This window comes from Lampetra planeri, chromosome 1 (assembly GCF_965212315.1).
Source record: "Lampetra planeri chromosome 1, kcLamPlan1.2.h2, whole genome shotgun sequence".
In the NCBI taxonomy this organism is placed as follows: Eukaryota; Metazoa; Chordata; class Hyperoartia; order Petromyzontiformes; family Petromyzontidae; genus Lampetra; species Lampetra planeri.
Window position 1 is genome coordinate 37390417 of NC_136107.1, and position 27228 is coordinate 37417644.

The window sequence follows — 27228 nt, forward strand, 5'->3', positions numbered from 1 at the left end:
AAATAGCTGTTATTGTCTGCCCATACCTTTAGTGATACTGCCACTATTTAGTCAACAAAGTACGTACTGTCCCGTGAACCGCTGTGGAGTCTGCGCTTTTTGTGAAAGAGAAGCTGCATAGCTTATCGGATTCCTCCTGCAGTCTAAATAAAGATTCTGAGAATACTGTGGTGCCACTCATACTGTACTCTAACTACAGTACTGTAACTACAGTGCAGTATGCTGTGATGCTGTTACCTTTGGCAGTGGTGCACAAGCACAATCTAATTTTTTTTTTATCAAGCAACGAGAGTTGGTATTCATGACACTAATGTTGCGAGACTTCCCTGGGATCGCTTCTGAAAAATAATCCTAATAGCTCAGTGGGCTTTACCTAGTAAGATAAAAAAAAATCGTGATATTTGTAAAAAAAATTGTTAGTGATTTGCTTAACTTGACAAAACTTTTGCCCTCGTGTCGTGTGCATTGTTTGTTGTGCTAACGTGCTGACCCGCCCCTACTGGACATTGGTGGAAAAGAGCTTTACAGCTCATCGGATTCCTCCAGTATGAATAAAGATTCTGATTCTGACCTCGTCTCTCACTCGGAGCCAACTCTCCCTCAACGGCTTGCCCCTCAAATCACTCACTCTCTCGCTCTCTCTCTCTCTCCGTCTCATCTTCTACCTCACCGCTCCATCTCTCGATCCCCCATTCCTCTACGGCCGCATTTCTTTGCTACTTTTCAGAGGTGGGTGGGTGGGGTTGGGGAGCACTTTTTCCGATAAGTCATCAGTGTGGGGGCCGCCACACATCTGACACCATTGGGGCTTGCCAGGAGAACGGTGATGATGGGGGTGTTTTCACTCGGTGTGTTTTGTCGAGGGCCGCACTCAAGGCTACCAGGACCCGTCAGAGACACGAAGGCCTAGGAATGAGGAACACTGCTCGAATCTTCTTGGTTCTTTCGGTAAAGTCACGTAGAATGGAAATAATAAAATAATAAACATTCAGACTCTGTCTACTCGACAGACCTGCTCTCCACCTGAGGACGGCTGCTTGCGTTGTGGCCGAAACGTGAGAATTGTTTTATTATGTTCCATTTCTATTATTTTATTATTTCCATTCTACGTGACTTTACCGAAAGAACCAAGAAGATGAATCCCTGCAGTCGCGAAAGCTTTAAATCGAAACTGCTCGAGTCGATCCCGACAGATGGAATCCGTTGTGCTCCACATTTTGGGTGTATCGCCCTCTACTGGCGAGCCAGAGTATAAGCTCCATAATACAGGTTTCTTTGGGTTAGATCGCATAAATATATAAATGCGTCGTTAAACCCGCCACCACCCGACACAGAACAACTAGTAAGGGTTGTCACGTAAACAGAACGTGGCCAATTCGTCACTAGTACAGCACACCGGTGTGTTGGGGAGTCAAGCCACAACATTTACAATCTGAGTACGACGTTTCGCCAGGAATAACAATGAGCTTCATGAGGCGACAGCCAGATTTGTGTGAGAAGTCAACCTGTTTCACAACATCTGTGCGGCGATTCACCAAGCCCTTTGCCTACGCTGCGCTGGATTTACACCCGGGCCCACATCCGAGTTGCACGCAATGATGAATTGCACGCAACGGTGAATCGCTTCCATGCGTACACGTCTCCGAATCCGGTTGCCAGCAATTGCGCAACCGATTTCTCACAGCAGAGGTCGCTTACCTGTGGACCGGGGCTTAAATGTAGTGCGTCTTCTCTTACCGTATTCTCCCGATTATAAGACGCTGAGGGAAAATAAAATAAAAGCATGCGCCCGGTGCCAGTCGAGTTAAGACGCATTCTAATCACGCGTGCACATACGCACACCGAATTACACGACGCACCATCAAACTTTTGATTTATAAAATACAGGGCGTGATGTAAAGTAGGTCTTATTATAATCCAGAGCATACGGTATATCAGGGATTATCAAATCGCTCGGCAGACGCAGATGGTTATTTAACTCTTCAATGTAAGCGGGCCCACGCGTTTTAAAAGGCGAATATCATTGTCCCTCTTCTGCACGTCATGTCTGGGCCACACGTGCTTTGTTCCTCGGTGCAATTACGGTACACGCGTCATCTGTGCGCATGTTTAAGCTTGTTCCACATTCATTATCAAACGTCACATGTACCCATCCGTTACATATACTGTATATTCATGTGCATCTATGCATATATTGAGATGCGTATTATTTTCCGCATATGTATAAATATATTAAGTTGAACATTTTACGTAGATTTCAGACTTATGCGATGTCAGATTACTCGGTGTGCGACACACATGGGGCCGGCTGGCTGGTATAGTCATGCAAACCCACCACCCCGTTATGTGCAATAATAAAGGGGCATTGGCCGAAACGTCGATAATGTTTTCTTTCAAGGCCACACTGTGTTATTGACGAATGTATTGGGTGTCTCGTGTGTGACAGCTGTAACACACTCACTCACTCGCCCTGTCTGACAGATTGAACAAGCAGTTATACTGCCCTCTCCCGCCACGATATCTCTCCCTCCACATACAATTTTGTTTTTATTCTTATCAGCTGTGATATACCAAAACAAATATCCCCCGTATAGGGTGTTACAGACTGTTTGGGCAAGTGCTGTTTGCGAGCTCCTGTGAAGATCGCATAAACCCTCACTGTGATACAAAAACCGTGATCCACCGTATAGCCTTAAAAGACTGTTGGGGAAAGTGATGTTTGCGAACTCCTATGAAGGCGGGCACGGCACACGAGGGGGGGTAGGAGGCCAGCACCACGCCCGGCCGCCTTTGTCTCCCTAGTGGCGAGGCTGAATCGACCCAGGGCAGGCCCCGAACTGATTCAGATAATAATCGTTGGCCGTGGTAGGGTTTGTAGCGCAGCGCGCTTCCCACGACACGACCGCTCCCCACTTACACTCTGCTCCACTCCCACACACGCTCATATCCTGTGCTTTCAGACCATGTTCCGTTGGGCACATTTTTCCAGTTCACTCGGGATAAAGGCGCACGTGTTGAGACTTAGGGGAGTGACGCATACATCGCAAGTTTAGAGGATGTGGCGATGGATGCATCATCCCTTGGCCACATATAAGTAGGTCAGAGCAACTTGCATAAGTGTCTCTCCCACGAGCCGGGCAAGCCATTCTATTAGTTTAGGGAGCCTCGTTTGGTTCAAGGGTATTAGCCATACTGAAGACAATTGCGTGAACAGGAACGCGGAAGGGGCGGGGTCACGTGGGTTAATGTGACCATACTTCCCCACGTTGGTCAGTGCGGCTTGGAGAAGACGGGGGGGGTCACGTGGGTTAATGTGACCATACTTCCTCACGCTGGTCAGTGCGGCTTGGAGAAGACGGGGGGGGGTGTAGTTGCAAAAATGTTCGGTAGTTCGGTAGTGCAATGAACTTTGCCCCACTGGGGTCTGATGCCCACATCGTAGCCCCTCAGGGACCCCATGACACCACAGCTTTCGTACTCACACATTTACCCCCTGCGAATACCTAAGGAACATTGTTCCCCACCAACGGCTAAACGGATTTACCTTTCACACTAATATTGCCTGCCAATCACAACCAATCGACCAGCAATCAACTCTTAATTATACTGGTAGGAACCTCCTGGTTATACCAGCCCACAGGGGATTATTGTGTCCGTCCGTCCGTCGTGCAGGCAGGGGCTGAGTGGGGAGGGAGGGGCTGGGTGGGGAGGGTTGGGTGGGGCTGGGTGGGGAGGGGCTGGGTGGGGAGGGTGGGGAGGGTGGGGCTGGGTGGGGCTGGGTGGGGAGGGACTGGTCACCCCGTGGTGCCCTTATAAAACTCAACGTTTAACCTACTCACGCCGGCTTGTGCCCGCCCTCACAGTCGGGCATATTTGCGGAATACACCACGTCGCCGTTGACCCTGGCCATTGACCGAGCAACCCAACGTTCCTACCAGCTCCCTCCGCAGGAATGTGTTTACAGACCGGTTTCACCTGCATGGCTGTTGGGATGATGCGATGGAGGGGTCTGACCCCCCCCCTGCCAGCGTCCAGTCATCGCGACCGCGACGCTCCATCATTCCGCGTGGACCAATTTACTCCCCATTCATAATACAATCAACGCGTTCCACGCTGCACGCGCCCGATGATTGTTAAACGCGCCCAGGTGACGCGCCCAGCAATTAACGCCGTGAGTCACGTGCAACACGTGTGCACGCGCACGCACACGCATCTCAATCTTAACTTTAATTGGCTCCAGTAACGCAGACCGCGTCGGGCGTGTTTAACTATCATCGGGCGCGCGCAGCGTGAAGCGCGTTGGTTTGAACGGGGAGGTAAATTGGTCAAAGGGGAAATGCGGAGCAGAGGTGATGGTGGTGGTGGGCCGCGATGACTGGGAGTTTTATCATTGGTTTTTAAATCCTTTATATTAAGTTCGCTTGCTTGCTTGCGTGCTTGCTTACGACCGTGCAAATCTTTCGGTCGTTTTTTAACCCACTTCCCGTGATCCAATCGAGCTGACATTTTCCACACAGACTCGTTGTGCGTGACAATTAATGTTCGTGAAATTTTTTTTTACAAAATTTTACACTTTTTAGGACAAAAATATTATATTTAATGACCAATTGCTTAATGCTGCCATGCAATCATCTGACCCATAGGTGGCAGCCATCTCAAGCCAGATGACGAGAGGACTCTAGCCGCCACGCATATAAAGGATTTATAGTGAAAAACTTTGTTTTTACGGGTTAATTTTTTTTACCCTTTTATCTGGTAACAAAACTGACACCTTTTTTACGAGTCATGTTTGCATAGACCACAATACCTGCGGTCATAATGCAAACAAAAACCATAACTCTGATAATGCATGCACTGTCCTTGAAGTTGATTGGTCCGCACCCGAGACAGCTTTCCTTAGAGCCTAGTCTCACATGGGTTGGACCAGATGACGCCAAAAGGCGCACAACTCAAAGACAATGCACCATCAGAGTATGAGAGCTCGGGGTAAACATTTACACCATTGGTACCTCATTTGCCAGTAAAAAAAATATGATAATTGTTTTTTTACCCTTTAATCTGGAAACAAAACTGACACCTTTTTTACGAGGAGTCATGTTTGCATAGACCACAATACCTGCAGCCATAATGCAAACAAAAAACATAACTCTGATAATGTATGCACTGTCCTTGAAGTTGATTGGTCCACACCCGAGACAGCTTTCCTTAGAGCCTAGTCTCACATGGGTTGGACCAGATGACGCCAAAAGGCGCGCTGGGAGTTTGAGAAAGCCTGCGACTAAAGAGAAACCGCGCGGGAAGCAAACGAGACAACTCGGCAAAACAATTATCAAGACTCCTCATCGATGAGAATTTTATTGCATAATTTAAAAGTAGACCGTGCATTTCAACATGGGCGCACGCGTGGCACTGCACGATGAATTTTGCCCAATTATTATTGCCGCCGCTGACGATGCCAATAATAATGACGATCAAATGCCACTATCGACTGTCATCGAGAATAAATACGGCACGGCAGATTTACAATCGATGAACATCTCCGCACATGCAAGATGTTGATGTTTAGTTTTAAACAGACATACATACACGTGGAGCCACTGGCTCCTATAGACACCCCCCCCCCTTAACTCCAGCCCCACAAACTTTGTTTCACCCCCCCCACTCAACTCCAGCCCCACAAACGTTGTATCCCCAATTAGTCAAAAGGTGGTGGCTCTTCACGCCAACTCGCGAGGGCAGCTCACGAGACGAAGGTCACGAGGTCATCGCCGCCCCTCTCCGCTTCCCACTCTTTAAAGAGCAGTCCGCCCCCTCCTTCTCCTGGCGCGATCTCGAGACGTAAGCAGTGGACGCGATAGTGCAACCACAAAACATTAAATCAGGCAGTGCACATATAGCGTTCACACCCCCACTGCACAACCGAGCCACGCCAGGGCCGTACCAGCACCAGCCCCAGCGCCGCTTACAAAGGAGGCGCCAGGGTTTTTTTTTCCACTGTAGAAGCCGAGCCGTGCTATGCCGCTGACGTCACACGCAGTGAACGAGTCACCGTACGACTTCCCCTCTCGGTCCCCGGGGGCCACATTCCGGCGTCGTATCTTTTGAGGCCAATGGGAGCAACGCAGTTCGTTGTTGGCTCAACTTCAATAAACATCTAGTGGGGGGCGGGGAGGGGGGAGCACAGACCAGTACCGTGAGGGGCCCGCCGCCCTGGGACGGCTCGGATGTGCCAGTGGGAAAGAGCGGTGGGGGGGAGGATATCAGAGCTCGGGAGCCTCCCAGAATTGAAATCGCTTCAGCCACGTCGACCTCACTCGGGAGACAGGACTGGGGCCTTCATTTGGTGTAATGTTCCCCTGAAAGGGGAGGAGGGGGGTTCAGGGGGCAGATGGGGATGCTACAATTGACCGCCCCCCACCGCCTCCCCCTTACTGCACGATTCGATCAAGTCGCAGTTTCGATTCAACCGCTTGAGATTCTCTCCCGCCCCTTGTAGTACAAGCGGAAATTCCGGCGTTAATTTTGCGACTCGATTGCGTTGCGAATTGCCGGAATACGTAGCGGTAAAAAAAAAATCTTTATTTTTTCTATAAATCTTAAAAACAGGTTCTTACACACAGGAATTGATGGCGTCAAGAGCATACGAATCGATTTCAAATCAGCGAATCGATCACCGTTGCCTGCCAGGAATTTGGTGGCTACAAAAAAAATTTAAATTCCGTTCAAAAAGAGAGCATTCCTGAAACGCGTGATGCGATTATGGGGGTTGCACCGATCCTGGGTGTCCTAGAATCTGCCTTGTTGTGGCCGTCCTGGAAAATCTGTTAGGTCGGGGGGGGTCAGACGCGAGTTTGAATGCAGGGATTTAAACACAAATATCTAATTGACGCTCTTCGTTACACCTTCCGAATGCGCCTTAAACGAAAACAGCAAAACGCAGTCACTCGCCCATTACATCAAGAGACAAATGGGCACAAATAAATCCCCTTCCGGAGAGGCTCCTGCAGTGAGGAGGTAGATGATGTCCAGTGCTCCAGGGCGCAACTTCTCCCTCTCTCAGTATTGTCCGGGTCGCGGGTGTAGGTGGGCGCGTGACGAGTAGTCGGAGAGCAAGTATGCAGGATGCAGCGTGCCTTGTGCGGAAAATATTTGCCGACCCAGACACAAAATCGGCTGCAGTGGAAGCCCTGGGCCCCCGAGCCGGATCATCCGGATCTCGGCGTTGTGCGCGTTGAGCTGTGGTACAGGCGCAGCGTGGCCGGAGGCCGAGTGGGTCACAAGTGGTCGGTTGAATGAGGTCAGGCAGCGCTGCGTAAACGTAACGGAGACAGCGGCGGCAGAGGCGCGTGACAGCTACAGGCAAAACCATTCCCGTACGCGGCCGCAGCAGCAGCGGCGGCGGCGAAACGCCGCGGGGAGATTGCACAAAGACGTTAAGTCCGACACTCGCTGCGATAATTAGTTGCTCCATGCTACATTATTAAGAGACGCTCGTAGCTCCGAGCCCAAACAAACTCAACAAAATACAACACAAGTACCTTAAACGGAGGCGAACTCCGCCTGTTCAAGACACGCGATGACCAGGACTTTCAGAGAGGAGCGCTATAACGGACGGACACTGCATGCGAGAGCGAGCGAACGAGCTAGCAAACCCGCGCGGCCGTGACAATGTAAATGATGACACGTCGTTTCCGACGGCGTGTGGTAACAACAGTGCACTCAACTGAAACGTTGTATAAAGTTGCTCCGAACAAACCAAAAAAAATGGGCGAATACCATCGCCCCGGTAATTAGAAGTGCGATGAAAACGCTAATTTATGTTTCGGGGATATGTGGTGGAGGTGGGGGGGGGTTTAATGCCACGACATTTGCTCTGTGCAAATTTACTTCATACCCCCCCAGCCCCTCACCTTCCCCACAACAGCAGCAGGTGCCAATAGCCGCCAAGTATCGGCGACATCACCAGTGCTCGTGGCAGGCTAGGTGTACATGCACGTCGTCATATCTCGCAGAACCAAACAGAAAGAAAAAAAACGACACACTCAGGCGGCGCTCGCACTCTCGCCACCTTCAAAAAGAAACGAGACAAACGCTTTGTTTGGAGAGAACAAAAACAACTCCATCGGCCACACGGCTCCATCTCCACGGTAACGGGGGTTTGATCGGTTTATGCGAACTCCGCGGGGGCGGTGCCACCGGAGCCTGCACGCTAATGCCACGGCGCTCACAGTCTTAGTGCAGATTTCAAGTGATACCAAACGATACATTCCACCGTGCGACCAAGTGCGGGCGACCCCACGACCCCCCATACCCGCGACCCCCGCATACGGGCAACCCCCACGTACGGGTGACCCCGCATACCCGTGACCCCGTGTACTGTGGGATCGCAGGGACCCTTTGAGATCAGGGGCCCCCGTACAGAGCAGATGAGCATAACGACGATGGGAAGACCCATATCATCAGACTTTCTGGGGTAGTATCAGGGAAGCCATGGGATCAAGAGACACAATGGGATAAGATGACCCTCCATTGCGATATGGATCTAAAATGAGCCGAAGGACCCATCGGATCTGATTACTCATGAAACTACCGCGATATATCAAAGGAACCGTGAAATCAGGAGCAGTCGCTCCCAACGAACAGCTGGGATCAGATGACCATAAACAATCACGTGACCCAAACTATTAAATGGATTTAAATGATTGGGGAGCCCACGGGAAAGTAAGAGCGGTTGGGGGACCAGGGGGGGCCCAGTTGACTTCGGATCAACGAGTTTCTGGGAAACTCACTCCGGCTGCCGGCGCTGACGTCTGGCACAGCAGCGACCTCCGCTAGAATGCGGGTTACGAAGGCCGCCGCCCCCAGCCACAGGAGGGTGCAAGCGCAGGGGCCCGGCCGACGCCCAGACACGCTTGCGGACGCCGGCGCCTCGAGGCCGGACCACGCGATGACGTCCAGAGCAGCGCCGCGACGGCCCAAGTGACGCGGGGGATTCTCGGTTTTCAAGCGAGTGCGAATTCCGAGCGGTTTGGTAGCGGCGCGAGGCAGGCATCGCCGTCGGGACGGACCGCGATGACCACGACTACGTCGATAACGAGGCAGACCGGCACTCGTGATTTAGTTGAGTCCGTCAGGCATGCGGCGACGTGAGAACAAGAGTGAATTTCAAATTATCGGAACAAAAACCAGGGACGGAGAGACGGCGACCACCGCGCGTCTCACACGGCGCCGGAACGAGCGCCGCTCTCCGGCAAGTCCATCTCCCAGAACGCGTCGTCATCGTCGTCTTCGGAGGCCTTGCGGGAGAGCGGGATGTCGACGACCGGGGACGCGCCAGGCTCCTCCTCGCCAGGGCCGGCCCGCGCCTGGCACCTTCTCCTCCTCCAGCGGCAGGGCCGCACCAGCGCCAGGAAAGCGGCACCCAGCGCCACGCCGCCCGCCGAGGTGTAGAAGGCCATCGCGTAGTTGCGCTGCGTGGCCTCCACCAGCCAGCCTGGGGACACGGGGGCACAGGGTCAGGAGGTCAGTGCCCCAGATTTTGTTCCCGGTTGAACATTTTCTGGCCTTGTGCTCAACTCCTTATACGGGCAGTGGGTGGGGCTACCAGAATAGAGGGCGGAGCTACCTGGGGTGAGGGCTCGACTGTGGCGACGGAATCACAGCGGTCACTACGACTGCCTCTACACAATCCGAACGTCCACTCTTCCTGTCCCGCGTCTATAGACGATACAAATCGACATCGTGTCGAGGAGGTGCGAGCGGATGAGGCTGGCGAGGAAGGTGACGGGTGGCTGTGGATGGATGGGCACGGCGCGCGCGGGCAGGTCGCCCCGTACGCCCGCACAAGCGTCGCGAGAGAGGGCGGGAGGGGGGCAAGCGAGGTTTGGCGGCACTCACCGGCGATGGGCGGGCCCGTGAGCCCGGCGAAGCTCTGCGTGAAGAAGTAAATCCCCACGCCGGAGGACATGCGGGCGACCCCGACGACGTCGTCCTCGGCCAGGAGTGGGATGTGCGTGCTCGCCACCATGCCGAACGCCAGGCCGAACAGCGCGCTGCACGCCGCCAGCCCCCAGAAGTCGCTCACCAGCGGGAAGCCCAGCAGCACCAGCGCCAGGCCGCACACGCAGCACAGCTCCAGGTGCAGCGCCGGCAGGGGGCGGCGGCCGAACAGCGCGCCGGCCGTCACGCGGCCCCCGACCTCCGCCACGGCCATGGTGGAGAGCAGGTAGGCGGCCTGCTGCTCGGCCAGGCCCAGGCTGACGCACAGCGGCACGAGGAACATCTGCGGCGCGAAGAAGCCGAGCGTCGCGAAGAGCCCGAAGAGCGCGTAGCACACGAACTGCGGCTCGCGCAGCAGAGCAAAGTCCAGCAGCTTCGCTCGCTCGCCCGTGCCGCCCAGAGGCTTCGCCAGTTCCAAACCGCTCCGACTCTGCCGTGACTCGGGCCGGCCATCGTCACTTTTCCCCCGCGCCGTCGACGGGACGGCGCCACCGACATTGATGCCGGAGTCGCCCGAGTCGCCCGAGTCGACCGACCTGACGGTCTGCTCGTTCTCGAGTTTGTAGCGAGCCTCCAGCGACGACTTCTCGCCGTCGTCGGCCGAGAGGTCGGTTCCGTCGACGCCGCCGTCATCGGTAGCCTCCCGCCGCCGCTCCGGCTGGGAGCGCTCGGGGAGCGGGCGCAGCAGGGCGCCGCACACGGTGATGTTGAGCTGCATGGCGCCGATGACGAGGATGGCGTTGCGCCAGCCCATGCTCTCCTTGAGCAGGTGGAAGCCTAGAAGACGAGGCGAGACGGTGCCAGCGCACGTGAGCGAGAGCGACGACGCCGCCGCCGCGGTCGGGGAAGCGGGCGACCTACGGCGGTGGGAGTGCGCCGTCGGCGGGGCGTGCAGGTTGCGGACGAATCAGTGCCACGTGAGAGGTAGCGCTGGGGCCTTGACAGCCATGGCCGACGGTGCGAATTGGCACAGCTCACAAAATCTTTTATTTTAATCGGAATCTGTTATTTAGACCGGATGAATCCGATGAGCTGCGAAGCTCTTTATCACACGTGTCCATTATGGGCGGGTCAGTAAGTTACAACAGCAAACAATACAAAAACACCGGGTGGGATGAATCTACGGCCCTCATCATCCAGCAGTGCATTGACAAAAAGTGGCTGTACGTGTACACGCGTACCTCTAGCCAGACACGGGTCGGGAGGGGGGGGGGGGAGGGTGGGGGGCACTAGCGGCGTTGGTGGTGGACCGGGCCCCGTCGCAGGCGTTAGAAGGCACCAAAGATCAAAGACAAAGATCCCCCGTATAGACTGAACAAGACTGTGGCCATTCTAGATTTGAAGTTTTCGTGACTGCAAGGCTCCATACTCGGTAAAGTCACGTATGTGAAAATAAAAAAATAGAAATAACTAAATTAAATCACGACGTTTCGGAAGCAACACAAGCTTCCGTCATCAGGTGGGACAACCACAGCAAGAAACAAAATTACTGTAAAGACTGTAGGCGCAAGTGCTTTTAGCGAAGCACCTACGAAGGCCGGCACGGGCACACCAGGTACTCATTCGAGGCCGGGTCCACCTAGGGGAGGCCCGAGACCGGTTCAAATAACCACACACCTGGCGCGAAGGCGAACATGGCGAAGCACTCGCCCGTGGAGGCGACGGCCATGACGAGGGCGCGCCGGCGCTCAAAGTAGAGCGACAGGGCGGTGACGGTCGGCACGAAGCTGAGGCAGAAGCCCAGCCCTGGGCGGAGCAACGCACGGTTAGGCTAAAAGGGGCAGCCGGGACACGCGGGAGACAGGCGTGCGCCCCGCCGCGGGGGGGAGGGGGGGCAACACATAGACACTCGATTAATGGGGGGGGCAAGGGAGAGAGGGGCGAGGGTCACGGCAACGGCGAGTCAACGGCGTGTTCTGGGTCGTCACGATCGAATGTTCGCGAGTTGATTTTCAAGAATCAATGTTTTTGTTTTCGCAATTCTTGCCGTGAATTATAGCGGCCTCTCTGTCTGTGCGGGATAGCGGTTGCCTCCCTTCGCACGTGCGCATCTTCAATGGGCGCTCCCCGCTTTCCTCCCGCACGTAAATACTCACTCATTTGGGGTGTGTGGGGGCGGTGTGGGGGGGCACGTCGTCCTCACCGCTCACGAGGCCGATGGAGATGTACATGTCCGTGATGGAGCGGGCAAACGAGGCGCCCACGAAGCCCGCGCACGACAGCAGCCCGCCCAGCATCACCACGGGGCGGCTGCCGAAGCGGTTGCTCAGCACCGTCGACACGGGGCCTGGCGGCACACACAGACAAAGATGAACTTTTGGGGCAAGTGCTGTTAGCGAGCGCCTATGAAGGCCCGGCACGGCACACGAGGGGGGTGGGTTGGCCAGCACCACGCCTGGCCACCTTTGTCTCCCTAGTAGCGACGTCTAAACATTGTGCCAGGTAATCATTTGAGGCCGAGTCGACCTAAGAGAGGCCCAGGACCGATTCAGATCATCGTCACTTGTGTTGGAATTGAACTCGGGCCGCCGGCTTCGTAACACAGCATGCTAACCGCTACACTACCGCTCGACAAACACGCATACGCGCACGCACATACACGCACACCGCGTGGTCAACGCCGTGCCGCCAGCATGCCACCACACCCCCCCCCCCCGCCATAGGAATGTGGAATTTCCACCACTGGTTCAGGGCTGTAATTAGGAACCGAGCACTGCCTCAATGCTCATTTGATGAGCAAATCACTTTTGACAACTCAAAAAATACAATGTACAGCGCCCGTGGTCAATCTCCTGTTGCCAGTTGAAGGCCCCCCCCCCCGCCCCCCCCCCCGCGCCAGACATGGGGGCTGTTTGACTGGTCAGTTCTGGATGCTGCTTTATGTTGAACTGCTTTCGCACGTAGCCAATCGTGCTCGTCAGAGGTGCCGGCGAAGGACAGCAAACTTAACACAAAAAAGCATTTCTAAAGATGATGATGATGATGTTGATACTGCTGCTGCGTATTACACCGATGCCGATTCAGCTGATGCTGCCAAAAGACGACACAGCCGTTTCTGCTGCAGATGATGATGATGATAACGCCACTGCTGTTGATGATGATCGTGATGATGATCGTGATGATGATGATCGTGATGATGATGATGATGATCGTGATGATGATCGTGATGATGATGATGATGATCGTGATGATGATGATGATCGTGATGATGATGATGATGATGATCGTGATGATGATGATGATCGTGATGATGATGATGATGATGATCGTGATGATGATCGATAACGCTGATCGATAACGCTGCTGCTGCTGCTGCTGCTGCTGATGGAACCCATCCGAGAGGCTCAACCCCGGCCCTCACCGGTGAAGGTCATGGTGAAGACGCAGATGGACATGACCCAGGAGACGGCGCTCGGCGTCGCGCTGAACTCGGCGAGCAGGTCGTTGAAGAAGACGGCGAACGCCTTGATGGTGCCGTACGACAGCGCCTCCACCACGAAGAAGGCAGCCGCCACCGCCCAGCCCCAACCGCCGTCGGGGGGGCGGGCCGCACCCACCGCCCGGCCACAACCGCCGTCGGTCGCCCTCACGCCCATCGCTTCCTCCTCTGCCTCCTCCGCCGCCTCCTTGTTCTCCTCTTCCTCCTGCTCCTCCCTGGGTCCTCCCCTCCTGGTCACCCCGCAGCTGCCCACACTGCTGAGCAAACGACAAGAGGCGCAGGTTCCCTGTATAGCCTCGAACAGGATGTCGGGGGACAAGTGCTGTTAAGCGAGCAGCAGCACCTACGGAGACCGGCACGGGCACGCGGTGGGGATGGGTGGCCAGCACCATGCCCGGCCGCCGTCTGTCTCTCCCCAGCGGCGATGTTTTACACTACCGGTCTGCCACCCATGCACCATCCCCCTATAGCACCACTGCAATAGTGCCACCCACGCACGACTGTCCACCCCTCCCCGCACGTGCTCCGCACATCAATACAATTGTCTCCGTTCACCTTGGGACAGAACCTCCTGTACTAAACATCCCACCCCCCGACTCCTAAATGGATCCCTTCCCTCCCTACTTCCTTCCCACCCACCCCCCCCCATTCCCTCCATCCGCCCCCCTCCGAACAATGTTCGTCCATTCACCCCGCTGCGCACATCTCCCATTCATCAAACCCCTCCCCCCTCTCCCGGCACGGCGTGCCCGTCACAACGCGCCACCATGCGCAGCCCCGCCGCCAATCCGCTGCCGGATGACGGCCTCCGCCACGCCGCGAGGACGACGACGACGCTGACGATGCTGCTGCCGCCGCTGCGTTGGCACCGGCGCACGCGCACCGCCCGCAGAAAATGCAATCGTCGCCAACACTGGAGGGTTGGCCTCGAAGAAAATATAAAAATGAAATCAGCGACGTTACGAGCAATGGCGCTTCTTCAGGCGCACGCAAATAGAGGCCGAGATGGTAGAGTGGATAGTCAGGCACTGAAGTCTGCACCTGTTTACACCACGATGATTTTATGCGAATAGTTACGCTCGCAGTAGCTGCCGGGGTAGCAGACAAGCCCCATTCAATAATCACAAGGTATTGCTACTAAGTAAACCAATGTGATATTAAAAGTGAAATCATTGAATGCCGCTGGCACATTCCATTGTGGGGAGATTTGATAAAGTCACTTCGCAATGCATTCCTGGGCCCCCAATGTGGTGGTAGTGGTGGTGGTGGCTGCGGGACTGTGCAGCACATGCATATCTAAAACCCAAATAATTTCACTGGGATCAATTTAGAACAATTGGGGAATGAATTTGGCGTTATTCTTTTTATTATTGTCGCAGTAAATTAAGCACAGTTATATGAATATAGCAATACGGGGTGGTGTACAATAACACCGATTATTATGATTGTTATAGATAGAACCTTGGCTCAAAAACGGCCGAACGGCCTTTCGGAAAATACCGAGCGAGCGGGTAATCAAAGCCCCATTTCATTGTACCGCACTGGCCGAGCGTGCCATCAGAACGATGAGGAGTGGGGGCTCTTGGCCCGCCTTGCAACTCCCAACAGCAAGGCCGGGTCTAACCACGGACTGCCCTCCACGTCTGCCGTGACCTCGCGATCCGCGCCCCGGCCAAGAACAGCGGCGTGAGACGGGAGAAACACGAGCGTGCCAACGCCAGTGTGTCGCTACTCTGGCCGCTGTTGCTGCCGCCGCGGGATTCGGCGGTCGCGCTGCGTGGCGTGGCTCTCTCCCGACGCGCTTCGCGGTTGTGCCGCTTGTGCCGCTTGTGTCGTTCGATACGAAGTACAACGTTTCGCTCCACGGTGCCGCCCGCAGGCCGCTGGCTAGCACCGGCACCGAGTTCATCTCCTATTGCGGAACGCGACTAATCGCGCGAGAGTGAAACCAGACTCAACCCGGAGTGAAACCGGAGAGAAACAGAGCCACCCCCTCTCTAGGGAGGCGGTGAGGACAGCTTTCACAGGGCTTGGCACCTCAGCTCCCCTCCCACTAGGGTCATCGTTCTATCGCACTCCTCCCATCGAGGAGGGGGTGGGGGGGGGGTCTGGACAGCGTTATTGTCTGCCGCTGAACGCGCGTGGATATCCGTACGTGCGGCCAACATAACGGCTTCGTGCGATCGTTCGTGCCGCCCTCATAGCGCCCTGCACTACCGCTCTACCACCCATGCCCCATCCCTATAGCACCACCATCGGGATGGTGCGACGTTACGTTGTTCCACCCGCGCCAAAAAGTCTGACGTCGGTGGACGTGCCGACACCGTCATGCGCTACCCTTCCGGCACCAGAAGGAGAGGAGGACTTCCTCATTCTGGGTTGTGCCTCACCCTATAGAAACGTTTGTGTAAGAAAAAAATGTTATTGTTCGCCCATAATTATTTGGCAGAGGTGCACAGGCACAAACAACGAAAGTAAACTCGACACGTTGGTTTAAAAAAAAAAAAACCCGTGTGCGGGCTTCAAAATAAAAATATATATATTAGGCGACAAGTTAGGCAAATGCCCTTCTCATATCGCACAAATAGAAAGGCCAGAGAGATGGACTGGATAATAGGAATTGTAGACTGAACTTGACACCATGGGGAGGGAGGGGTGGGGGAAAGGTCAGATGGGAATCACATTTCAAACATATTTTTTGATGACCACTTTTTGAATCGGAATGCCAATGGTTAGGAACGGAATTGAGGTGCTAGACTCTTTGAGTTTCCTGAAGGAGCTTCCAGCGCGCGGAGCGAAACGTCGGACACCACGCGGCGGCCCCAAGATGGACGGCCTCGCGGCACGGCCACAGGAGGAACCGTCGCGGCGGTGAAAATAAACGATCGATTGCCGGGTGTTCAGAACCCGGTCGCCGGTCACTGCCCTGCTGTCAAATGTTTGCCCTGCGGTTGAGTGAACCAACGGAGAAGGGCTCGCCAAGAAACCACGAGCGCAGTGGACTCTGTCCCACAGCTTTGAACGATCGCACCAGTTCAGCGACCAACCCCAACAGTTAAACTAGCACCAATACGAACTTGAACGCCAGCCATAGCCCTAACCCCAAATCTGAACTCCAAACCTTAAATCCATAATTCTACCCCTACCCCCAACCCCAAGCTTTAACCGCAATACGAACATGAACACCAACTATGAGCACAACCCCAAACCCTAAAGCCAAATATAAACCTCAAAACCTTATACTAATCCTAACTCAAGGCTTAATTTCAGCCAGGTTGTATCCAGATCGGCTGTGGCCTCTCCTTGCCACGTGCCAACTACCCCAGCACACACAGCGAGAAAGTTACCCCCTGGGACAGGGCACGGGCGCGGACATCACGCGATGGACACGGTGGTGTCGTGTGCACCACGGGGGAGGGGTGGGGGGTGGGGGCTGCGGGGGCGGGAAGCTGACTCGGCACGTGGTAAGCACAGGAATAGTGTCCCGCAAATCCAAAGGGCACTTTGTGTCGAAAAATAACCTCGAATAAATAAATAACGAGTTGGAGCTGTCTGTAAGAAAAGGTTGTTTTTTCAAATTCCACCGACGGACACGTCTTGCCCAGCGTGAGAGAGCAGGCCCAGAATTCCCGATTGCTCTCTAGCGGTGACGTGGAGCTTGCAATTGCAGACGACGCAACTTTTGTCTTTTATCTCGTCTTTACGAACGTAAAAAGCAGACTTGGGTTTTACGGCCTCCGTTGATCATCCGTCGCGCCATGAGTTTGGGCCACGTGGCCCACCCTCCCCCCCCACACAGAATCTGTAGGGCTCAGCGACTCCGGCTGGGACATTGGACGGCGGACGTGCGGTGATTGCCGGCACAATTGTTTACTTATATCCATGGAAACTCCGCTCTCTGCTGCAGCCCTTCATAAATAAACAAAATGTATTTTTACTCCGTCATCCTACCTATTGGCAGTCCATGATGCGCATTACTCTCATCGCCAAGAATGAAGCATTTTAAGCAAGCAAACTCGGTAACAGTTTCAACCTTACGTGTCTCAAGAGCAAAGCGTTCGGCTTGTTAAACAAATGCTGCTGGGTTACCAACCTTGCGTGTCTCGAGAGCAAAGCGTTAGGCTTGTTCAACAGATGCTGCCGGATTTACACTATGAGACCCCCTTTACCAGTGGCAAAATATAATAGTAGGTTTTTACCAATGGAGACTAGGCTCTAAGGAAAGCTGTCTCGGGTGTGGACCAATCAACTTCAAAGACAGTGCATATCATTATCATCATCAGAGTTGTTTATTTTTGTTTGCATTTTGACTAGTTGTGTTGTGGTTATTGCAAACATGATGCCTTATATAAAGGTGTCAGTTTTGTATCAGTTTAAAGCAGGGGTCTGCAACCTTTAAGACATAAAGAGCCACTTGGACCCGTTTCCGAAGGAAAAAATAAACTGGGAGCCGCAAAACCATTGCAACATTTAAAACAAATATAACACTGCATATATTGTTTCTTACCTTATTGCTATATACAGGATCGTGCAGTCAGCTGTCAATCTGAATAAAAAAAGGACTTTTTCACTTAACAATGTAAAATATATTTTTGCAAATTAATAGCTAAATTACCTGGTTAATGGGATTTTTGCTCCTGAACCTCAGTGCACAGTGTCTGCACATCAGGGCTGTAAGACGTCACCTTCATTTTCACACAGGCTTGCAAGCTGTCATCTGTGAGGCGTGATCGATGTTTGTTTTTAATATAGTTCATGTTGGAGAAGACCTGCTCACATACATATGTGGAGCCGAAGATCGACAGGACTCCAAATGCATACTTTTTCATGTTTATATAAGTGTTGGGGATGGCATTCCATGTTTCGAATACAAGTTTGTCCTGTTTGGGAAGGTTTTCAATATCACTCCATTTATGATTCTGAGCCAGAATGGCCTTCTGACGGGCAACATCCTCAAGAGTAGCGGTCAAGCATTTGAACTTGGACACCCATATATCTTTGTCGGCTATATCGGCCAGTTCCATCTCAAGATCAGGTTGACTTACACCTGCAAATGCAGTCATATTCAATAGGGATGGATCGATCGCCAGGGGAGTGACAGGGAAGGATAATGTCGTTTTTTCCTCTCTGAACTCACAGAATCGTTTCCCAAACGAACTTTGCATTGTGGTGATTGCAGACTTGAAATATTCCAAATTTATCGTATCATGACTTTGTTTGAACTCTCTCAAAGAGGGAAAGTGAGACAGTGTACCTCTCTGTAAATCTTTGACAAACACTGTCAACTTGCGCTCGAATGCCAAAACCTCCTCCAGCATGTGCAGGGCTGTGCCTCCTTTCCCCTGAAGGGTTGTATTTAGCGTGTTTAGATGTGCTGTCATGTCTACCATAAAATGTAATTTTTCCAGCCACTCTGGCTGTTCCAGCTCAGCAAAGGTGAGCTCTTTGCTGCCCAGGAAGGTTTTTACTTCTTCCAAACATGTGACAAAGCAACGGCAACGTTATTGCCTGTCACCGGGCGGGCAGTGTGGAGCGGAGCGGCAACCTGTCAGCAGCGGCAACGCCAGAGCAGGTGTCACAGTGCGCCTCCTCCCCTCGCTAGCATCCGCCCCGGAGCCGCGGTCAAGGTTCAAAAGAGCCGCATGCGGCTCCGGAGCCGCAGGTTGCCGACCCCTGGTTTAAAGGGTAAAAACCTACTATTAGATGTTGCCGGGTTACCAGATCTTCTGGGCAAGAGCACTCCGTATAAACTATGGGACACCGTTAGACAGACATAGTAATCATTATCATCATCGGCAGTGGTCATTCCACTGCTGGATGAAGGCCTCCCCAACCTCTCACGATCTTACGACGTCACGATCCACCTGCAGTACCCGCGCATGATGTCATCGGCCCGCGTCTTGTTACTTAATCTCCGCGGTGTTTCTCTTTCAAACCTCTCACAAAGTGAAATCCAAATAGCGACACCGTCCAACCAGGCCCCCCCCTCCCCCGCCAACCCCCCCCCCCCCACCGTGCTAATGGCTTGTAATGCGTGGTATGCCCGGCCCTAATGGGGTAATAAGTGACCAGTTTTTTCCTGATGCGGTTGCCCCATCTCTGTGCCTGCCAGCGCTGAACCCACACGGCACCGCAACGCACGCCGAGTCAGCGGGCGCCGCAAAAGGTCAAGGTCAAGAGGTCAACCCGTCAACACCGCTGCCCTCCCCCACTGCCAGACTTCGCAGTAGCTGCGCGGTCGATGCCCCCGACCTCCCAACATGTGGGATTCGACCCCTTACCGATTATGGGGTTGACGCGCCTTTCAAGGGGGGCCCGCTCTTACGCTGACAAATTAAGTGATGAGAGCGTGCGGTAATCGTGCGATCCCGATTGGCCAAGGCGATCATCACGAAGGCCCTGTGCTTCACAGACGGGTATAGTCTGTGGTTAGTTTCACAGCGGGCAGGGAGATGATGTTGCCGTGCCAGTTTGAAGCGTCCATTTGAGCAATTTTTCAAATTTGCGAAAATTCGGACCGCGACGCCGGCACGAGCAGCCCGCTCTCTCAGAAAAGGTCACGGCCGCTGTCGGGGTCACCGTGCGTCCCCACGTGACCTGGGCAGCCAGAGGGAACGGCATCTTGTGTTACCAATCTGCTGGTTACCGGTATTGTGCCGGGCTTTATTACGGCGCACCACAGTTTTGAGGACAGACCTAGTCCCCGACTGAGAAAGACGTCTGGGTTCGGTCTCCACTGGGAAAAGGTGGCCACCACCGTAAAGCTGACGACTCTGATTTACGATGAACACACCTGCAGCATTAACCAGGGCGGCCGCTGGGTTTCCGAATCCGAAAAAAAAGCACGACCGCCGTGTCACCTGCAGAATCATCACCATCACCCTGGGTGTGGATCTCACCATTGCCTTACAGTCGGCACTTGCTAATGCACGAAACGATCGGCCTCATCGCCACCATTCACCACCATCGCCGCCTCCGCCACCATCTGGTTTCGGGTTGTTCCCTTTGGTTACCGACCTCGGCGTGTCACTCCACCGCCTGCCGACATCAACGACACGGTGACGTCACCAGCTCTTGCGTCATCTGCCCCTGCAGCTGAGCCCAGAGTTACGTCACGCGGAGGCGTCGCACCGCGGTGGGTGGGGGGGGTATTGGAGAACAATGGTGACTGCGGGTAACGAGGGAACACCCCTACCCCCACCCCCCCCACAAAGCCCCCCCGCCCCCCCGACTATCCGGACCCCGGTGATGTCACTCAGAAGAGGCACCGGCGAATTTGTCGCATCAACCGCGGCGCCGATGGTGCGTGCGAGGAGTTCCCGGCATCGCGAACGGCGATGAATGGGAACCATGAGTCAGCACCCCCCCCCCATCCCACACTATACCCCCCCCATCCCACACTATACCCCCCCCCCATCCCACACTATACCCCCCCCCCATCCCACACTATACCCCCCCCCATCCCACCCCCCCCATCCCACACCCCCCCATCCCACACTATACCCCCCCCCATCCCACACTATACCCCCCCATCCCACACTATACCCCCCCCCATTCCAGACTACCCCCCCCATTCCAGACTACCCCCCCCCATCCCACACTACCCCCCCCCCCCCATTCCAGACTATACCCCCCCATCCCACACCCCCCCATCCCACCCTATACCCCCCCATCCTACACCCCCCCCCATCCCACACCACCCCCATCCCACACCCCCCCCATCCCACACCCCCCCCCCCATCCCACACCCCCCCCCCATCCCACACCCCCCCCCATCCCACCCTATACCCCCCCCATCCCACCCCCCCATCCCACACCCCCCCCATCCCACACTACCCCCCCCCCCATTCTACACTAACCCCCCATCCCACACTACCCCCCCCCATCCCACCCTATACCCCCCCATCCCCCCCCCCCATCCCACACCCCCCCCCATCCCACACTATACCCCCCCATTCCCCCCCTATACCTCCCCATCCCCCCCCATCCCACACTACCCCCCCCCCATCCCACCCTATACCCCCCCCATCCCCTCCCCCCGCCACCATCAACGCCCGACATAATCGCCACTCAAACACCAACACTCACAATTGCCAACTCACCACCACCAGCTGCCGCTAACCGCTGCGCGGTGCAGTCTTGCCTAGAGTGGGGTCGGCAACCTACGGCTCCGGAGCCGCATGCGGCTCTTTACGGGCTGCTTCTTGACAATATGTACGTATGTACAGTATGTACATAATTGCATTGCGGCTCTTGAAATATTGAATTTTGTACCGAATTGGAAAAAAATGGCTCTTCTTGTTATTTTGGTTGCCGACCCCTGGCCTAGACTGTACTCGACTGTTTTAGCTGGTCAGATGTGGTCGTGTGCTATGAAGAAGGGCCATTGCTCGAAACGTCGCCGATTATATTCGAATTATTTGGGTCCTCTTCAGGCCACGGTGTTGTTGACGAGCCAGTCGAGAGCTTTTGTTTGTTGTTCGTGCTCGCGCACCGCAACCATCAGCAGTAGCAGCGTCACCAAATCATCTCCGTTACATTTTTTTCATCTCCAATCACTTCCTCCTCGCCGAGTGATCATCTCAAATCCCCCCCCCCCCCCCCCATTATCGCCCCTCGCCGTGTTCTGGCACCTCGAGGTGCATCAACGCGAAGCAAAGCGGTATAAATAATGAACAACGATGGTGATGGTGGCGATGACGATTCTATTATCTCCCCCGCCCCACCAATACGACCACCCCCAACCACAACATCACTCACCGTTGCCTCCCACGAGAGAGTGCCCCCTATAATCATTAGATGCAGCCCCCCCCACAGCCCCCCTCCTAATCTATTTACTATCCCCCCCCCCAAAATTAATTTAAACTCCCCCCCTTTAATGATTAAAACACCATCCTATAATTAATCATAATTACACCCCCCTCCACCCCCGTCGAATAATTATTCTTGACCCCCACCCCAGGGGGGGGGGGGGTTACCCCCCCCCACCCCAGGGGGGGGCGGGTCACACCCCACCCCCACCCCAGGGGGGGGGCGGGTCACACCCCCCACCACGGGGGGCGGGGGGTCACGACCCCCCCACCACGGGGGGGGTCATACCTCCGCCCACTCCCCCCACAATCTTACACCTGCCCTCTACAAGTGCCACTACTATTGCCGGGGAGCGGGGGGGGGCGGGGGGGGTGTCGGTTGGCAAGCCCGCGGCTCTTCGGTGTCACGCAACAACGTAATGTCACGGTGATGTTCCCACGTTGCATTGCAGGCTCGAGGAAAAATCGGGCTTCGTGTACCGAATTCGGAATTTGTTACAAAAACAAACAGCCACAATGGCTCGTACTTGTTATTTTGGTGAGCTATTGCGTCACCCCATCCAGGAGGGGGGGCACGACCCGCCACGATCCCAACTTAGTCGTCAATAGCACGACAACAGTGACGTAGCACGCACACACACACACACGACTCACATGGTGAGAGAACAAAGATACACCACCACCACCAACCCGTATTGCCTGAACACGACTGTTGGGGCAAATTCTGTTCGCGAGCGGACCTCTCAAGGCCGGCACCGGCACACGAGGGGGTGGGTGGCCAGCACCACGCCCGGCCGCCTTTGTCTCCCCAATGGCGATGTTTACACACCGCCCTCATTCGAGGCCGAGTCGACCCAGGGGAGGCCCAGAACTGGTTCAGATCATTCAGAATCAGAATGTGTATTTAGACTGGAGGAATCTGATGAACTATAAAGATCTTATTCACAGATATCCAGTCGAGGCGAGTAAGAACTTTACAACAACAAACAGTACAACAACACGATAAGAGTGTCAATACCAGGTAAACAAAGCACCAAAACACAAATAAAACGAAACCATCCCCATCCTACCAGACAAAGCCCACCGAGGTATTAACTTATTTGTTCAAAAGCGACCTGGCCACAAATGATAGCTCAAAAATGTGGCTTTATCATTTGTCACTGGTGTTGCCCGTGAACGAGAATTGAAAAACACAACAGCCGCCATTCTCAACAAAGCGGGGTCGCAAAAGCGCTTGTGCCAGGCTAGGTTCACTCCGAGGCCAAGTGAAGTGTCGAACGCCACCTGGCATTAGATCACGAGACAGACCCAGGTACGCCATGGATCGGCTGAGATGACTGCCCAATGCATCACCTGTGCCCCCCCACCCCCACCGTGCCAACTTGCTGCGTTTTATCCACCCGGCGCTCCGCTCGTTGTTGTGAGCGCCGCTCCTCTGCCCTCCGTCGTTGTTGCTGGAGGGCGACTGCCTCCAACTGCCCAGCAGCAGCAGCGGCAAGCGGCAGCCTCCTCCACGAGCCTCCCCACCGCACACTCCACGCGCTCCTTGCCAATCCGTAGCACAAATCTCCAACCCCGCACGGCGCAAGAACATCGCGGTATCTCACACACGTGTGCCGTGTGTGATGTGGACCACCTGTCAAGATCCACCCGCTCCCAACATCCCACCCCCACCCCCAGAATCTATATTTGGCATCGCCTTTTAACTCGTTCGAGCGCGCGGACTAAAATGTAGCAAATGACACGTGGCTTGACGCAGCGGACAACCACCCCCCCCCGCCCGCCTCTCTCACGCGGGATATTTGTCGAGATGGCATAAATGTACAACCCACGCCCGGCCGCCTTTGTCTCCTCGGTGCCGATGTTTGATGCGCACCGCACCCGGCGCTCGTGTTCTGAACGCCGTGTCCGCATTAACGTTTTCAGATCACAATCGCCGACGTTGAACCGCGCGGGCAGGAATCGAACTCGTGCGGCCGTGTTCCGCAGTGCGCTAACCACACACACTGCGTCACTCCAGTATAGACTGTTATATAAACTGTTGTATAGACTGTTGGGAGGAAACGCCGTGTACCCACTGCCGTACACACACACACAAGATAAAGATCCCCCGTACAGCCTTAACAGACTCTTGGGGGCAAGTGCTGTTAGCGAGTAGCACCTACGATGGCCGGCACGGCACACGGAGGGGGATGGGTGGCCAGCGCCACGCCCGACCGCCTTTGTCTCCCCGGTGGCCATGTTCACACACCGCACCAGGTTCCTCATTTGAGTCCGAGTCGACCTAGAGGACGCCCAGGACCGGTTCAGACTTGGCCATGAGCGAGAATCGAACTCGGATCGCCGGGTTCGGTGCGCAGCGCGCTAACCGCTACCCTCCCCGCACACAAAGCCAACATACATAGGAGAGTAACCCAAACCTATCCGGAGACGTCAACATCGCCTTCATCCAGCAGTGGAGTGATCATGGCTGACGAGTACACATCACGTCAACACGAGACGGCTATTCCTGTGGCCGTACGTGATACAAGCCGCTATTATATATAGGGTGGAGCGGTGGCGCAGCGGTTAGCGCACTTCGCTACGATTAGCGTGGCCGTCTACAGTAGCAAAGCTTTCAATTCCCAGCCACGGCTAACACCAGTGGCGAGTGACAGCACAGCACCCCCACCCGCCACAAATCTTCACGAACCGGCACCGACCAACGTGGTGAAGTATGGTCGAACAAACCCCGAAGAACGAGTCGACGGGCGGATATTGCCTTCATCCAGCAGTGGATTAACAACAGAGGGCTGGGTGGTGCCGAGCCCGTGCGTGGTGAAGTATGTGTCACATAACCGCCTCGATCTACGGCGACCGTGGCTAAGACCCCCCCCCCCACATCCAACCCCACCACCAGCACTCATCCAGCAGTGGACTGACAAAATGGACTGTGGTGGTAGTAGCGACGTACGCTCGCAACGATGCCGGCAGATCCGCCCGACGCACGCAGCCAAGCCGGGCCGGCGTGCGGAGGAGTCCGTAGCCCCCCCGGTGTGGGTGGCGGAGAGGGGGGAGGTCTCACCTGGTGGCCGGTAGCTCGGGTTAAGTGACCGGTGGGGCCCGGACCAGACACCACCACCACCACCCCCACCCCACACCACGACCGACCGACTGCCCGGTCGGCTGCCGGTCTCTGTCCACCGCGCGCCACGCCGTGACCGAGACGAAGCAGCGTTCGGTCTCGGTGCGCGGCCGGCTTTTAAATAAACCGGCGCTGGTTAGCGCGGCACCGACGGTTCGGGGTGGGTGGGTGGGGGTAGTTGGGGGGGCGGTAGTGTGGGAGGTAGTGGGGGGTAGTGGGGGGGGTGAAGTTTAGTGATTGCGTGGCGTGGAGCGAGAGGAAGCGAGAGGGGCAACCGGCTTGCCGGGGCGAGCGGCTGAATGAGTAAAGCGGGAGAGGAAGGTGGAGGGAGGAGGAGCAGGGAGGGAGGGAGGGAGATGCAGGCGTGAGTTGTGCAATGCGTGGTGTGTGTGTGTACGTGTGTGGTGGCGTGGGGTGGGGGCGGGTGAAGGGGATTGCCCGGGCTCCCGACGCCGGTTTTCTCCGGTTCTGTCCGCCCGGTGCGGCTCTCCGAGGCTCCGTTCGCGCACGCGCGCGGGGGGTGCCGCAGGCGGCGGCGGCGGAGATGACCGCGGCCGCCTCCGCCCTCTAGCGGCCGTTCGGTGGCCACTGCAGGCTGAGGCCAAACTGCTCGCAGCCCCTGCCTCCACACCACCACCAACCCTTACATACTGTTTGGTTCTTTCGGTAAAGTCACGTAGGTGAAAATAAAATAAAAATAAAATTAAATAAAAATACAAGTAAAAAAATCACGACGTTTCGGAGGCAACACAAGCTTCCGTCATCAGGTGGAACAACCCCAGCAAAAAAATGTCTACTGTAGTGGGCAGAGAGAGATGCATGTGACAAGCGATTTTCTATTATTTTTTGCTGGGGTTGTTCCACCTGATGACGGAGGCTTGTGTTGCCTCCGAAACGTCGTGATACAGTTAATTTTATTTTATTTTCACCTACGTGACTTTACCGAAAGAACCAAAAAGTATGGATCCGTGCAGTCAAGAAAACTTCAAATCGAGAACACCCCCTACATATTTGACTTATGCTGTCTGTGTGCATGAACATAAATACTCGTACATATGAGCAATACACAGAGGGCCTCATGCATAAGCAGGACTAAGGAACACGATACAGGACCGTACAGATCTTGATTTGAAGCTTTCGTGACTGCAGGAATCTATACTGTTTGGTTCTTTCGGTAAAGTCACTTGATGATGGACGCTTGTGTTGCGCCCGAAACGTCATGATTTGTTTTATTTTCACCTACGTAACTTTACAGAAAGAACTGAAGAGTAAGGACCGTACAGGATATGAACAATAAACATTGACACTGTTTTGTATGAACGGTACTAGTGGACCGTATCTTTAATATATACACGTGAACCCTACATAGAAACCCTATAATATGTGAACAGGACAAATGAGCCATCTGTTGTTGCCATATGCAGAAAATTTGAGCAGTACAACTGGATTTTGACCCCCCCCCCCCTCAAATATGACGTCCCAAAGCTCTGCCCTCCCCCCTCCCAAAAAAAATAAAACATGCTTCAAATCGCTTTAAACTATTGTCATTGTAGTGCGTATTTAATGTGGCGCTGCACTCCGATGTTGTCGGAGAAAACATTTATTAAAAAGTATATTTAATTAAGTATAACGTATTGTCACACATCATCACAAATGTCTGACTCCCCCCCCCCCCCCCAGGTGTGTGACGTCATTTATGGACGGCACCTTAACCTTATCGGTGAACGCTATATACATACAGTGGCGTCGTGGCGACATCATCAGCTCAGGGGGTGCTGCAATTGGACAGGTGGGGCTCACAGTTTATTTATCTCGCACGATCGCACCTGGACTATTAATCGACATCGTCGCTACGC

At 54.6% G+C, this 27228-nt stretch overlaps 1 protein-coding gene across 5 annotated transcripts; it reads right to left on the bottom strand.

Moving 5' to 3' along the window:
- Positions 1 to 5323: 5323 nt before the first annotated feature.
- On the bottom strand, positions 5324 to 25508 carry SLC16A6 (solute carrier family 16 member 6). 5 transcript variants are annotated; one of them, XM_078599988.1, is made up of 6 exons: positions 25202 to 25504; positions 13361 to 13692; positions 12143 to 12286; positions 11617 to 11745; positions 9898 to 10776; positions 5324 to 9493 (listed from the first exon to the last, which is right to left on the bottom strand). In XM_078599988.1, exons 2-6 carry the CDS (start codon positions 13593 to 13595, stop codon positions 9219 to 9221), a joined length of 1662 nt encoding a protein of 553 aa, XP_078456114.1. In that variant the 5' UTR covers positions 13596 to 13692; positions 25202 to 25504; the 3' UTR covers positions 5324 to 9218. The 5 variants fall into 5 exon arrangements, with proteins under 5 accessions (XP_078456114.1, XP_078456106.1, XP_078456088.1 ...); XM_078599980.1 differs by having other exon boundaries at positions 9466 to 10776; positions 25313 to 25508; XM_078599962.1 differs by having other exon boundaries at positions 9466 to 10776; positions 13361 to 13695; positions 25313 to 25508.
- Positions 25509 to 27228: the final 1720 nt, after the last annotated feature.

Excerpts from the sequence above, each read along its gene's own strand:
- SLC16A6 (XM_078599980.1), bottom strand. The coding sequence starts at position 13,595 with ATGGGCGTGAGGGCGACCGACGGCGGTTGTGGCCGGGCGGTGGGTGCG. Across the intron at positions 12,287-13,360 it reads CTTCACCATGACCTTCACCG|GCCCCGTGTCGACGGTGCTG; the intron begins GTGAGGGCCGGG and ends GTGTGCCGCCAG. Across the intron at positions 10,777-11,616 it reads CATGTTCGCCTTCGCGCCAG|GCTTCCACCTGCTCAAGGAG; the intron begins GTGTGTGGTTAT and ends CTCGTCTTCTAG.